This window comes from Nomascus leucogenys, chromosome 14 (assembly GCF_006542625.1).
Source record: "Nomascus leucogenys isolate Asia chromosome 14, Asia_NLE_v1, whole genome shotgun sequence".
Lineage (NCBI taxonomy): Eukaryota > Metazoa > Chordata > Mammalia > Primates > Hylobatidae > Nomascus > Nomascus leucogenys.
In genome coordinates, this window is record NC_044394.1 from 77715947 (window position 1) to 77731103 (window position 15157).

Here is a 15157-nt window from a genome sequence, read left to right on the forward strand (position 1 = left end):
TCTCTGATAGCTCATGGTGTTGAGCATCTTTTTGTGTGCTTATTGGTCATTTCTATAACTTCTTTGGAGAAACCTCTATTAGATACTTACCCTATTTTTTAATTGGGTTATTTTTCTTTTCGTTATTGAATTGAGTTCTTTATATATTCTTGATTCTGTTAAAGTGTTTTTTTCTCTTGCTGCTTGTACTTGGGTGTCCTATTTAGGAAATCATTGCCTAAACTAAGGACACAAAGATTTACTGTATTTTTTTCCTAAGAGTTTTATAGATTTTGTTCTTAAATTTAGGCCTGTGATCCATTTTGAGCTAATTTTTGAATAGGGTATTAGGTCATCATTCTTTTGGATGTGGCTGTCCGGGTGTACAGCACAATTTGTTGAAAAGACTATTTATTGCCCATTGAATTTTCCTGGCATCCTTGTTGAAAATCGTTTTACCATAAATGTACAGTCAAGCATCACTTAACAATGGGGATACGTTCTGAGAAATGCATTGGTAAGTGTTTTTGTTGTTGTTCTGTGAGCATCATAGAGTGGACTTACACAAACCTCGATGGTACAGCCTTCTACACACTTAGGCTACATGGTATGACCTATTGCTCCTAGGCTACAAATCTGTACAGCATGTTGCTATACTGAATACTGTAGTAGTTATAAATAACAAAGGTAAGTTATTTGTGTTCATCTGTATAGGCCACTTACCACAAACAGAGTTTGCGGGACTAGAAGTTGCTCTAGGTGAGTCATTGAGTGAATGCCTTGTAATTAACTAATTTCCTATTTGGTACCTTTCCCTTCTTTTTCCCTGTGGAATCCAGTTACTATCTGGGGTCACTTGCTTTCAGCCTGAAGAACATCCTTTAGTATTTCTTGTGTGGTAGGTCTGCTAGCAATGAACTCTCTCATTTTTTGTTTATCTAGGGATGTCTTATTTTTGGAAGTTATTTTTGGTTGTATATGATTCTTGACTGCCAGTTTATTTTTACACTTTAAATATGTTGATAGAGTTCAGATGTTTGTTCCAGCCTCCCAATCCCATGTTGAAATTTGATCTCCAGTGTTGGAGGTGGGGGCCTAGTGGGAATTATTTGGGTCATGGGGACAGATCCTTCATGAATGGCTTGGTGCACACCCCACTGTAATGAGTTCACACGAGATCTGATTGTTAAAAAAGAGTATGGGACCCCCTTCTTCTCCCTCTCTTGCCATGTGACATGCCTGCTCCCCCTTAGCCTTCTACTATGATTGAAAGCTCTCCGAAGCCCTCAGCAGAAGCAGATGCTGGAGCCATGCTTCATGTACAGCCTGCAGGACCGTGTGCCAAATAAACCTCTTTGCTTTATAAATCACCCAGCTTCAGGTATTCCTTTATGGCAGCACAAAATGAACTAATACGTATGCCATCCACTGCTTTCTCCATTGTTTGTTGTAATGAGCCAGCAGTTAATCATATTGGGGTTCCCTTATATGTGACAAGTCATTTTTCTTTTTCTGCTGTGTGAATTTCCTAGGACTTGTATAACAGTTACCACCATCTCAGTGGTTTAAAACAACAAAAATTTAATCCCTCGCAGTTCTAGAAGCTAGAAGTCTGAAATCAAGATGTCAGCAGGGCCATGCCTATGCCCCTCTGAAGGCTCTGAGGGGAATTTTTTCCATGCTTTTCTCCCAGCTTCTCGTATTGCCAGCAATCCTTGGTGTTCTTTGGCTTGTAGAGGCATCACTCTAGTCTCTGCCTCCAGCAGCACATGGGTCTTTGCATGCCTTTAGTATTGGATTAAAGTCCCACCCTAATCCAGTATAACCTTAACTAAATATGTCTGTAGGGGCTCTATTTTCAAATAAGGTCACATTCTGAAGCTCTGGGACAGACATAAACTTTGTAGGACAGTATCCAACCTAGTACAGCTGTTTTCAAAATTTTATCGTCTTTCTTTGGTTTGTGGGATTTCTAGAATGATGTTATCTGTGTGGATCTATTTTTGTTTGTGCTCATCCTAATTGCAGTTCATTGAACTTCCTGAATATGTACATTCATATGTTCATCAATTCTGGGGAGTTTTCTGCCATTATTTCTTTGAATATATTTTGTATTCCTTTCTCTTTTCTGATACTCCCAGTGCAGCATGCATGTTGATGCACTTATTGGTGTCCTGTATTTGTCTGAGGCTGTGTTTAGTTTCCTGATCTTTGGGTTGCATAAGCCCTTTCAATCCAAGTTTGCTGATTCTTTAGCCTAGTTCCAATCGACTATTGAATCCCTCTGTTGAATTTTTAGTGTCAGTTGTGGTATTTTTCAACTCCAGAATTCAATTTGTTTCTATTTTGTAATCTCTCTTTATTATCTATGTATTTCTTTAAGCATGGTTGCCTTTCGTTCTTTGAACACTTGCCATTACTTTTAATGGCAAAAACTGCAATTACTTTTGCATCAACCTAATATTTACGGTGGTTGCTTTGGTGTCTTTGTTATATACAATACCTGGGACTTCACACAGACAGTTTTTACTGCTTGGTTGTTTTTTCTGTTTATGGGTCACCCATTTCTGTTTCTTTGCATATCTTGTAATTTGTTGTAGAAAACTGGGCATTTTAGGTAGTATATTGTAGCACTTCTGGATACTGTACCCTCATCCCAATCCCCACCTTCCCCAACTTGTTTTATTTTATTTACTGATTTATTTGTTTAATGACTTGTCTACTTTAGTGAAGTGTTTCCTATTTCTCCCCGCCACTGCAGTGTGAAGCTTTGTTCCTTGGAGGATGTAGCCTTGGCCACACCCCCTGGGATGATGGTGGCTCTAATAGGCTCATGTTGACAGTCTCTTTCCCTGATTTCTCTATTAAGCCTGCACAGTATCTCACCCAGCTGTTAGGCTGCAGTGGTTGCTAGCTAATTGCTTTATTTTTCAACAATGCTGTGGGTTTTAAATTGCTCTTCAGCCTGATCCAGTTAAATTCTGTCCCCTTGGCAGGGGTAGATTTTGAGACCAGTCTTTGAGATTTGTTCTGACCCCAGAAGGTTTCTTAAGTGTCCACTCCCTGGTTCTCTCTGTTAAACAAGCTGGCCTCGGATTTAGCTTTTTATCCTCATAGATCTACTGCCTTCTATTTATTGCTTACCATCTGCATCTCCCTTGTTCTTGAGAGCACCCTTATGCTTGAACTTCTCCACTTTCTCTTTCAAATAAAGTCAACCCCGTTTCGGGAGGGCTTTTGAGTGCGCTGTTTTCAGTACCTCTGTCCCTCAGGAAAACCTCTGAACCACTGCCCTGGAGCTGGGGTGGGAGCAACACCTCTGTTTTATAATCAGGGTGCTGTAGCCCCTGATTTCTTTTTCTTTGCCCCTCTTGGCATGGAACTTCTCCCTTCTAAGCAAGTTGGGGCAACCGTGACTGGAATCCTATTATTCTCAGCCTTCCCTGTCTGGGAAGTACTGCTAAGTGGCCCTTCCTGGTGAGATACCATGTCTTTTGAGTGGGGTTCTCATTTTCTTGGCCACACCCAGCACATTCCCCACTCTAAACTGTGGGGATGGACTCAAGTGTTGCAGACTCTTGCTGTTCTTACTTAATTTTATATTTTCTTTCTTTCTTTTTCTTTTCTTTTCTTTCTTTCCTTTCTCCCTTCCCTTCCCTTCCTTCCTTCCTTCTCTTCCTTCTTTCCTTCCCTTCCTCCTTTCCTTCCCTTCCTTCTTTCCTTCCCTTCCTTCTTTCCTTCTCTTCCTTCTTTCCTTCCCTTTCTTCTTTCCTTCCCTTCCTCCTTTCCTTCCCTTCCTTCTTCCCTTCCCTTCCTTCTCTCCTTCCCTTCCTTCTTTCTTTCTCTTGCTTCTTTCCTTCTTTCTTTTTTTGAGATGGAGTCTCGCTTTGTCACCCAGGCTGGAGTGCAGTGGCACGATCTCGGGTCACTGCAACCTCCACCTCCTGATTTCAAGCGATTCTCCTGTCTCACCCTCCCAAGTGGCTGGGATTACAGGTGTGCTCCACCATGCCCAGCTAATTTTTGTATTTTTAGTAGAGATGGGGTTTCACCATGTTGGCCAGGCTGGTCTTGAACTCCTGACCTCAGGCTATCTGCCCACCTCAGCCTCCCAAAGTGAATTTATATTTTCTTGAATACATGTTACTTCATTTGCTGTACATGCTTAGCACAATTTCCAGAGACTTTTAATAGTTATTTAAAAAATAATTTGAACCACTTATGGTTGTTTCCTTGGGGAACAGGTCTGTGGACCACTTTACACTGCAATTCTATAAGAAATGATTTATATATGACCTTGATGTTGAAATGACTAGTACACGGGTTGTTTTGTTCTTCTACCCATCACCTAGGCTGTAGGACTGTGCATCCCTAAAATATTATTGTCACTTCTGGATCGATATTAGACTATTACCCCATATAATCTCTCTGTTCTCCTGGAAGTTATAGAAGTCTCTTGCCTTTTTGAGATGGCATACATAACTCTCGCTGTGAGCAGACTCTGAAGTCTGTTAATACTTGTATGTCCCTCTTTTGAGGTTATTTCTATTGCATCAAAAAGGTATATACATTTGAGCATGAATTTGTAAATATATTAGTGTCTCAAGTATCATAGAAAAATTAATTTTTTTAATGTTTTGTTGCCATGTTGTCAGATTGATCACAAATCTGATAGTCTACTTTTCTTAGTTTGTTTTGTGCCGCTGTAACAGATTACCACAGACTGGGTAATTTATAAGTAGAAATGTATTGGCTTATGGTTTGGAGGCTGGCAAGTCCAATATCAAGGGGCATTCTTGCTGTGTCATCCTGTGGCAGAAGGGCAGAGAGTGGATGAGAGAGACAAAGGGGACCCAACTCATCCTTTTACACATAACCCACTGCCACAATAATGACATAACTCATTCATGAGGGTGGGGCCCTCATAGACCAATAACTTCTCATTTGGCCTCACCTCCCAATACTGTTGCATTGGGAATTAAGTTTCCAGAACATGCTTTTGGTGGTACACATTCAAACCCATAGCATTCTGGCTGCGGTCTCTAGAATTTATGTCCTTCTTACATGCAAAATGTGTTTATTTCATCCCAATAGCCCAGCATTTTAACTTGTTCCAGCACCAACTCGAAAGTCCAAAGTCTCATCTAGACATCATTTGGGAAAAATTCAAGACATGATTCACCCTAAGGCAAATTCCCCTTCAGCTATGAGCCTGTGAAATCAAAACAAGTTATCTACTTGTAAAATACAATGGTGGAACAGGCATGGGATAAACATTCCCATTCCAAAAGAGAGAAATAGGAAAGAACAGGGTAACTGGTCCCAAGTAAGTCCAAAACCCAACAGGGCAAACAAGATCAAATCGTAATGCTCCGGATAATCTTTCTTGACTCCATGGCCTGAGTCCTGAGTACACTGGGGTGGGGGTTGGACCTCCAAGGCCTCTGGGAGCCCCAACCCTGTGGTTTTGTTGGTCTCAGTCCACCTGGCAGCTCTCGCGAGTTCTGTGCCTGTAACTTCCTCAGGCTGGTGTTACATGCTGGTAGCTTTATAGTTCTGGAGTCTTGGTGGCAGCTGTATCACTGCAATGAGTCTCTGCCTACCCACCGCCACCTCCCACCCTGTCCTGGGCTATTTGTGACATCCTTTGAAATCTAGGTGGAAGAAGCCATGTTCTCATGGCTCTTGCATTCTGCACACTTGCAGAATTAGAGCACCACGTGGACACCGCCAAGGTTTACAGCCTGTATCTTCTGGAGTGGTAGCTTAGCTGCACCTGGACTGGCCAGAGCCACAGCTGTGCTGGCTGAGGAATGCTAAGGGGAGCAGAGACTTGCGGCAGCACAGGGCAATGAATGGTGACCTCGAGCACCTCTCTGGAAACATCGGCCTCAAGGTCTCAGCTTGCCTGGAAGATTTCTGAAATGCCTTCAGGATCATTATCCCATTGTCTTAACGGACAGAACCTGGCTTCCTTCTAACCATGCTACTCTGTGTATCAAAGGGTCAATTGTCTGCACTCTTGCACACTTTTTCATTCTTTATATGGCAAGGCTGGGGACTTAAAAATTTTTTTTTGTTCTGTTTCCCTTTTAGTTATACAGTCTGTCTTTAAATCATTTTTCTCTTCCCTTATTTTACTCTATGTAGTTAAAAGAAGCCATGCAATTCTTTTAATATTTTGCTTAGAAATTTCTTCCACCAGATATCCTAGCTCATGGCTTGTAAATTTTGCCTTCATAAAGCCAGAGGACACAGACACATTTCAGCCAAGTTCTTTGCCACTTTGTAACAAGGATAGCCTTTACTCCAGTTTCCAGTGATATGTTCCTCATTTCCTTCTGAGACCTCATCAGAATGGCCTTTACTGTCCATATTTCCACAATTGTTCGGATCACAACCATATTACAGGTAATCTCTAAGAAGTTCTAGACTTCCCCCACAGCTCTTCTCTTCTGAGCCCTCACCACTGTCTCTTTAACACTCCATTCACAGAAGTGTAGGCTTTTTCTAGCATGCACCTCCAGATTCTTCCAGCCTTTACTCATTACCTAGTTCCAAAGCTTTTTCCACATTTTCAGGTGTTTGTATAAGCAACATCCCACTTCTTTGGTACCCATTTTCTGTCCTAGTCCTTTTTGTGCTGCTATGACAGAGTACCTAAGACTGGGTAATTTATAACAAATTTATTGGCTCATGGTTCTGGAGACTGGGGAGTCCAAGATCAAGGGGTTGTGATATGGTGAGGGTCTTCTTGCTATGTCATCACATAGTGGATGGGTAAAGAGAGGGCAAGAGAGAGACCAAAGGGACTGAACTCGTGCTTCTATGTGGAACACACTTCCACGATAACAAACTCACTCCTCTGATAATGGCATTAATCCATTTACTTCACCTCATGACCTAATCACCCCACCTTTTAACACTGTTGCACTAGGAATTAAATTACCAAAACGTGCTTTTGGTGGACACATTAAAAGCACAGCAGCACTGATACAGGAATGCTGCAAAATCTTGCCATGAATTTTATTATGTGCACATGGAATGATCTTCCTGTTGATGCTGAGTATTATAGAATTTATTTTGCTTTACACATCACCACAGCAAACAGACTTAGTTTTTTTTTCCCCTCATCTGCCATCTCATAGGTTAAGCACATTTCTGAGGCATTTGGCATGTGAGTCTGGTATATTGTTGCTATAACTTAAAGCCTTTTCAGTAAATTGGTAAGCCTTAGGACAGCTTCAACAGGAAGAGGAGGCTTGCTTTGAAATACATTTTTTGATTTTTTGCTAATTTGCTAAGCATCATGAGTTTGAACGCTGACCTTGAACTATACCACTTTAGCTGCCTATTGGCACCCACAATAGCCAGCAAGAAAGCACACTGAGAAACCCCAATACTGGAAAGCCATGCAAAGCCATGTAAGTTCTAATCCATCTCAGTGTAAGAGGTCTTACTTCTTTTCTCCTGTTCTCTTTTGGGTATTAGCTCCTTGTTATTCAAAGAGTATCCTTGGGTTTGGTGATTAGTGTTCCTGATAGAGCTTTGTAAGTGCTAAGCTTTCACCAAATTTGTTTCTATTTGAAACACTTGCCTAATGGGCTAACATTGATTAGGATAAAAAATTGCATAACCATCCAGCTATGTTATATAAATCTTAAGTATTTTAGGTAGAAGGAAATTACTTCAGAAAAAAAAAATTCCGGTGCATTTTAGTCAAGCTAAGGTGCTTCCAACAATTTTACGTCAGTACTAAGACTAGTGAGATGTTGGAGATGATCATGTATAATTTAATACGCTGCATCTCTGATATCTCAGAACTGTCTGCCAGGTATTTTGGGTGCAGAGATGATGTTAGAGTGCCACTGAACATTTTGTTTTCAGAAATATTTGCATATAGAGAAACAGTTACATTAAAAGGGGTTAAGTTTCTTTTTAAAAGTTGCAAGTTTTTAAATGTAAAAATCATGGAAAACTTGGAAAAATGCAATAACGTGAAGATAAAATGAAATCTCATCCTGTGAGTTAAGCTCTAGTGGTGAGTCAACTTTGAATTTCAATTATTTTTCTGGAAAATCGTTTTTCATAGTCATTGTTCAGGTATAGCAGTAGAATGTGGGAGCTCTTAAGATGAAACACGAACCAGACAAATTGACAGGCAGTAGAGAGCATGTAATTAGAAAGACTGTAGCTTTAGTCTATCCCAGCTAGTGATCTCTGAGGATTTTAGTCAAAGACATAACTTCTCTGGGTGTCAGTTTCTTATCTCAAAGGCAAAGGGGATTTGGAAAATGGTGCTGTTGGTAAAGCCAAATGAAAGCTATCGAGCACGGGGATAGCTTTCTCAACCTAGTCTCACCCATCCTGTCTTAACCATTTGATTTGATTTCATCAGAGCATATGTAATATCTATGTGGTGGTTAAGGGATGGTTATTCTTGAGGTTGGCCTTGTTAACTGAAAAACCAAACTCTAAAATATTTTAGAGGTTTATTATGATCCAGTATGAGTAACTGCAGCCCCAGGAAACACAAAACCAAGAAGCCTTGAGTAAGTGTGCCCGAGGCAGGTGGATTACAGTTTAGTTTTAATACATTTTAGAGAGGCAGAAGTTACAAGGAGGTATAAATCAATATATAGGGCTTTTACATTGGTTTGGCCCAAAAAGACAAGCTCTTTTGAAGTGGGGACTCACAGGTAGAGGCGGGTTAAGAGATTCTGTATTTTATTTTATTTTGTTAATTTTGAGACAGGGTCTCTCTCTGTCACCCAGGCTGGAGTGCAATGGCACAATTGCCACTCACTGCAGCCTTGACCTCCCTGGCTCAGAGATTTTTTACTTTGTAATTGGTTAAAGGAGTAAATCTTTGTGTAAAACTTTGGAGTCAGCAGAAAGGAATCTAAGTTATGACAAGGAAGTCTGTTCACCAATACACTGGGTCAGAATGACCTGGAGGGATGTGACTTAGCTCCTGTCTGGCACGACCCTAGGTCCTGTTTATGATCTCTGTTTTAACATTAACGTTGGTCAGTTGTGTCTAAACTCCAAAAGAGAAAGTATAGTGAGGCATGTCCAATCTCCTTTCACATCATGGCTGGGAATTCAGCTTTTCAGGTTTCTCTGGGGTTCCCTTTGGCCAAGAGGGGGCCCACTCAGTTGGGGGCAGTTAGGATATTTATTTATTTATGAGACAGAGTCTCGCTCTGTCACCCAGGCTGGTGTGCAGTGGTGTGATCTCAACTCACTGTAACCTCCACCTTCTAGGTTCAAGTGATTCTTGTGCTTCAGCCACCATAGTAGCTGGGATTACAGGCGTGTAGCTAATTTTTGTATTTTTAGTAGAGACGGGGTTTCACCGTGCTGCCCAGGCCAGTCTCAAACGACTGACCTCAAATGATCCACCTACCTTGGCTTCCCAAAGTGTTGGGTACAGGCATGATCCGCTGCAACCAACCCAGATTTCATTTTTAGTTTATAGCCTCCCCTTACTTCCCCTCTGCCATTTTTGATCTTTTTCATCCAGATGGCTTCTTTCTTTTTTTTTTTTTTTTTTTTGAGATGGAGTCTGACTCTGTCACCCAGGCTGGAGTGCAGTGGTGCAATCCACTGCAACTTCCGCCTCCTGGGTTCAAGTGAATCTCCTGCCTTAGCCTCCCAAGTAGCTGAGATTACAGGAGTGTGCCACCACGCCCGGCTAATTTTTTGTATTTTTAGTAGAGATGGGGTTTCACCATGTTGGCCTGACTGGTCTCGAACTCCTCCTGATCTCAAGTGATCTGCCTGCCTCGGCCTCCCAAAGTGCTGGGATTACAGGCATGAGCTACCACTCCAGTCAAATCCAGGTGGCTTTACTCTCTCACCCGTGGTGAATATTTCATCGTGTGTGAGATTTCATTTATTTTAAACAGGAGTTTCATGGAGAATTACATGTTTTAAAACCATAGACCTAGGAGTTTGTCTACCTTTTATTTTAGGTAGAAAGGATTGCTGTCTTCCTATTAATTCTTTCAGTTTGAAACAGAAGGGTGAAATGAATGAGAATTTTGGTGAAGAGAAGGCAGAGTGGAGAACAGGGTACAGCAGGCTAGAGAATGAGTTGCGCATGGCAGGTCTGTTTTCTGAGCCTATTCTTTTCACTCCCACCGCCTATTCCCTTCCCCCAGATGAAATTCCCTTTATCCTCCTCCAGTTACACCATTTAATTTGAATAAAATACCTGTGTTCAACTTAAAAGTATTTTTCAAGCGCAGTTGACTTTTCACCTTTGCAGGGGTCTAGGTTTTGTTATTACTGAGTTCCTGTCAACACCCCTCACAGCTGCCTCATTGTGCTCTGTGGCTGGGAGTGGATACCACACTGTGCTCGCATCACCACTCAGAAATTAACCACACAGTGGACTTAGGCATTTAGGGCTTTAGTCTACAAACAGCATGTATTGCTTATTAATTTGTTCTCATAAACAATTTAAAAGATATTCATTTTTTGTGCGGTTTTTGAATCTAACTTAAATATTAAGTTTTTTTTTTTCTTGGTAGTTCACCAAATCTCTGCATTTTGCTACTTGTTTTTTCTATAAAGTAATTTTTAAAGTTCTCAGCAGTAATATTAAGACCATGTGAGCTATGTCCAGCATCCCCTTTGTTATAAAACAAGAACCTTTGACTAATGGGAAATTCTCTGTCAGCAGACATTTTGAAATTTGTAACTACGATTTTTTGTATTCTTCCAAGAGTGGTAGTTTGAAATTTTAGGCTGCTTAGGAGTTTACAGATAGTGTGACCTCTTTGTTCTGCAGTAAGAGTCAAGATGCTACCTTAAAACCTTTGCTGTCTTCCTTGCCCACCTTGCTCCTGAGTTTTAAGTTGTGGCTGCACCAGAGATGTCTCTCCGTGGAGCTGGTCCTCACTGTGTTCTCATGTGCTTTTTCTGGGAATGTTCTGCACACGCTGTCCGGATGCAGATAACCGGAGGCGCAGGGTTCGTGGGCTCCCATCTAACTGACAAACTCATGATGGACGGCCACGAGGTGACCGTGGTGGACAATTTCTTCACGGGCAGGAAGAGAAACGTGGAACACTGGATCGGACATGAGAACTTCGAGTTGATTAACCACGACGTGGTGGAGCCTCTCTACATCGAGGGTGAGTGAAAACTGCACCTTGTTATTATTCAGAGCTGCGCAGGTGGCCTCGCCAGAGCTGCAGGAGGGTAAGCTGTTTGACTGAGCTCATTGAAAGCTATGTTGGGTTTTATTTTTGAAATGTCTCGATGTGTATGAGGTGCCGTCCTAGTCTCTGTGATAACGAGTGGTTATAACAGTGTGAATAGCCGTCTTCTCTCCTACATGGCACCCCTGGTCCTGAACTTCATGGAGCTGTTGAAGTAACTTTCCTGTAGTACACATCTGCTGTGGTCTGAATGTTGGTGTCCCCCTAAATTCATATGTTGGCATCCCAAGCCCCATAGTGATGGTATTAGGAGGTGGGGCCTTTGGAGGTGATAAGTTCATGGAGACAGAGCCGTCACAAATGGGATTAGTGTTTCTATAAAAGAGGCCCGGGAAAACCCCATTGGCCTTTCTACCATGTGAGGACATGGCGAGAAGATGCATATATGAACCAGGAAGCAGGTCCTCACCAGCACCCAATCTGCCAACCCCTCGATCTTGCTAATTTGATAGAAAACCATTGGTTCAATGTACATTTCTTTGGTTATTAAATATGGTTAGACTTTAACATGTTAATTCACCAGAGAAATACCAATGGTTTTGTTAGTCCATTTTAAAAAATATTCTTTTAGTATGAGTTCTTTGTAATAGGAATGTTAACTGTTGGGCTTGTATTTAGCATTTTTCCCACAAAGGCAAAAAGTTTTTGCCTTTTCGTTTGATCGAAATTTTATAACATAGTTTCATCTGTTCATATCCTTTTTGCTGTTTCTTCTGTTCTCTTTCTACTCTAACCGTTCCAAGATGAGATGAATATTTAATCTAATATTTAGAAAGCAGCCATGGTGTTATTTTGTTGGTTGGTTTTTTGCTTCCTTTTTAAACATTTAATTATGTAATCTATTTAGGGTTCATTTTGGAGTGAAGCTGTAGTTTTTGTAAAGTGTAACAGGCTATGTAGATTATAGCTCAGTGGGCTCACTTTCCTCTTGGATTTCCTCCTGGGATTGCTGTGGGGTTAACTGAGGTCATGCATGTGACAGGGCCTGGCAAGCAGATTCTCACAGTTCCCTGCTAAGAATCCCCTTCCCATTGTTCAACCCAAGATGCTAGGTGGTGCTGTCACAGGACTTTGCTGATAGAATCAAGGTTATGAACCAGCTGGCTTTAAAATGAGGATGATCCTGGATTATCTGGGTGTGCCCCCACATAGTCACATGAACCGTCAAAGGCAGCAACAGAGAATGGAAGAGTCAGGTAGAGAGACTGAGTAGAAGAGATACCACGGGGAGACCGGGCAGAAGGGAAGCTGGAGAGGTTTGCAGTGTGCAAGGGACCTAACCTACCCTGGCTGGCTTTGAAGGAGCCATGTGTGGGAGAGTGTTGGCAGCCTCTGGAAGCTGAGAATGGCTCCCTGGGGAGAGCCTGTAAGGAGACCTTAGTCCTGCAGCCTCAGGGAACTGAATTTTGCTGTCATCCTGAATCATCCTCTGCAGAAAGGAACACAGCCCCGCTGACACCTTGATTTCTGCCTGGGGGGAGGCAGAGCTGAGAACCAGCTGAGCCACACTGTGCCCGGTCCTATAGAACTGTCAGATCAGATCGTGAATGGATATTCTTTGAGCCTCTAAATTTGATAAGGCAGCAATAGAAAACTACTGTGAGGACTTAGCACAGCACTGGGCCCTCATTTCGCTAAGTGCTGCCCAAATTATACCTTTTTTTTTTTTTTTTTTGAGATGGAGTCTCACTCTGTTGCCCAGGCTGTAGTGCAGTGGCATGATCTCAGCGCACTACAAGCTCTGCCTCCTGGGTTCATGCCATTCTCCTGCCTCAGCCTCCTGAGTAGCTGGGACTACAGGCACCCGCCACCGTGCCGGGCTAATTTTTTGTATTTTTTAGTAGAGACAGGGTTTCACCCTGTTAGCCAGGATGGTCTCCATCTCCTGACCTCATGATCCACCCGCCTCGGCCTCCCCCAGATGATACCTATTAATATTACTACTCTCTTCTCTTTTTTAGCACGTGGCAAGAAACATTTATTTTATGACACTATTGTTTATGTAATTTCAGTACCACTGAGAAGCCAGAACTTAGTAAAAATGGTGTTTTAATAAGTAAATTATCTTCTTTAACTGTGAGCTTTGATACCAAAGCTGCTCTAGGCCATTTCTGCCAATTCTGTGACAGTGTGTAGGACGCGCACACACACACACACATACATATACCTGCAAACACACACACACACACACCCACACATTGAATGAAGTCATACAATAAATGATTGGTGCTTTGTCCTTTGCTCAGAGTATTGCATTCCCTCAGTTGGCATTTATGTTGGGAGAGCATAAGATGCTTCTCTGCCTCTGTAGTTTGAAGCCTGTTTTTCACTTTCTCCTTCAGTGGGTCCTCAACTTTAGCATCAGGTCTTCTGTGCCCTTGATAATTTCCCCCTTGCTGCCCCTCCATCTCTTCACTCTTTCTGCTCTCACAATGCCCACTTCATCCAACAATGCCAGAATGCACCTTCCTTTGAAGCCCACATGGAACATTCTCCAAGATTGATCATATTCTGAGCCATAAAAGACACCTCAGCCAACATGAAAGAATTAGAGTCCTATAAAGTGTCCTCTCAGACCAGAGTGGAATTACACTAGAAATTAGTAACAGAAAGATATCTGGAAAATTACAAAAATATTTAGTGATGAAACAACAAACTTCTACGTAACATATGGGACAAAGGGGAAATCTCAAGAGAGATTAAACATACTTTGAACTAAATTAAATAATTAGGTTTCTTGTTTATATATTTGATAAACAATGAGATGGAAGAGAATCTGAAATATTTTTCTCTTTTCAAAAGAATCTTTTTTGCTGATGATGAAAATAATACATACATGTTAAAGAAAATATAGAAAGGTATTTTACAAAGCAAATAGAAAATTATTTTTAATCTTTCTATAAACTGTTGAGGAAGTTGGCTGGGCACGGTGGCTCACACCTATAATCCCAGCACTTTGGGAGGCCAAGGAGGGTGGATCACTTGAGCTCAGGAGTTTGAGTCCAGCCTGGGCAACATGGTGAAACCCAGTCTCTACCAAAAATACAAAAAGTTAGCCGGGCATGCTTGTGCATGCCTGTGGTTGCAGCTATTCAGGAGGCTGAGGCATAAGAATCGCTAGAACCCAGAATGTGGAGGTTGCAGTGAGCCAAGATAGTGCCATTGCACTCCAGCCTGGGTGACAGAATAAGACCTCATCTCAAAAAAAAAAAAAAAAAAAAAAACCGTCGAAGCTAACATCCAGTCGTTTTCCTAAATGTGATTTTTTTTTCCCATTAAAAACATGCTTAATAGGTAATATGGTTCAGTTATTTTAAAAAGTAAATGGAAAAGATGGCCGGGCACAGTGGATCACGTCTGTAATCCCAGTACTTTGGGAGGCTGAGGCAGGCAGCTCGCTTGAACCTAGGAGTTCCAGACCAGCCTGGGCAACATGGTGAAACTCTGTCTCTACAAAAATTACCCAGGCATAGTGGCATACACCTGTGGTCCCAGCTACCCAGGGGTCTGAGGTGGGAGGCTTACTTGAGCCCAGGAAGTTGAGGCTGCAGTGAGCCATGACTGCACCGCACTCCAGCCTGGGTGACAGAGTAAGACCCTGTCTCAAAAATAAATAAATAAACATAAAAGTGGAAAAGATAAAACTATAAAGTTAAAGTCTTCCTCTTGCCAGTTCTCAGCTGTACTCAGGAAACAGCTGTTGATCCTTTCTTTGTATTCATCTGCAGTGTGTGTGTGTGACCCAGCTAACACAATAGGTATTTATAGTTCTCCCTTTTTATATAACCTATTATGTATTGTCCTGAATCTTATTTTCTTCCACTTACTGTGTCCTGGTGATCTTTCTATATCATATATAGAGACCTTTTTTGGCAGCTGCTTAGTGTTCTATTTTGTGGCTATACTAGCTAGATCTCTTTACCAAGACACAGATTTTTTTCCCCCTC

General features: G+C 41.7%; 1 protein-coding gene across 2 annotated transcripts in view; it reads left to right on the top strand.

The window, feature by feature from the left end:
- Positions 1–15157, top strand: part of UXS1 (UDP-glucuronate decarboxylase 1) — a 95269-nt gene that overhangs the window by 38630 nt on the left and 41482 nt on the right. For both annotated transcript variants that reach the window (XM_012495724.2, XM_012495723.2), the window contains exon 6: positions 10943–11123. In XM_012495724.2, the coding sequence (XP_012351178.2) occupies positions 10943–11123 (181 nt within the window). The remainder of the gene's footprint in view (positions 1–10942; positions 11124–15157) is intronic.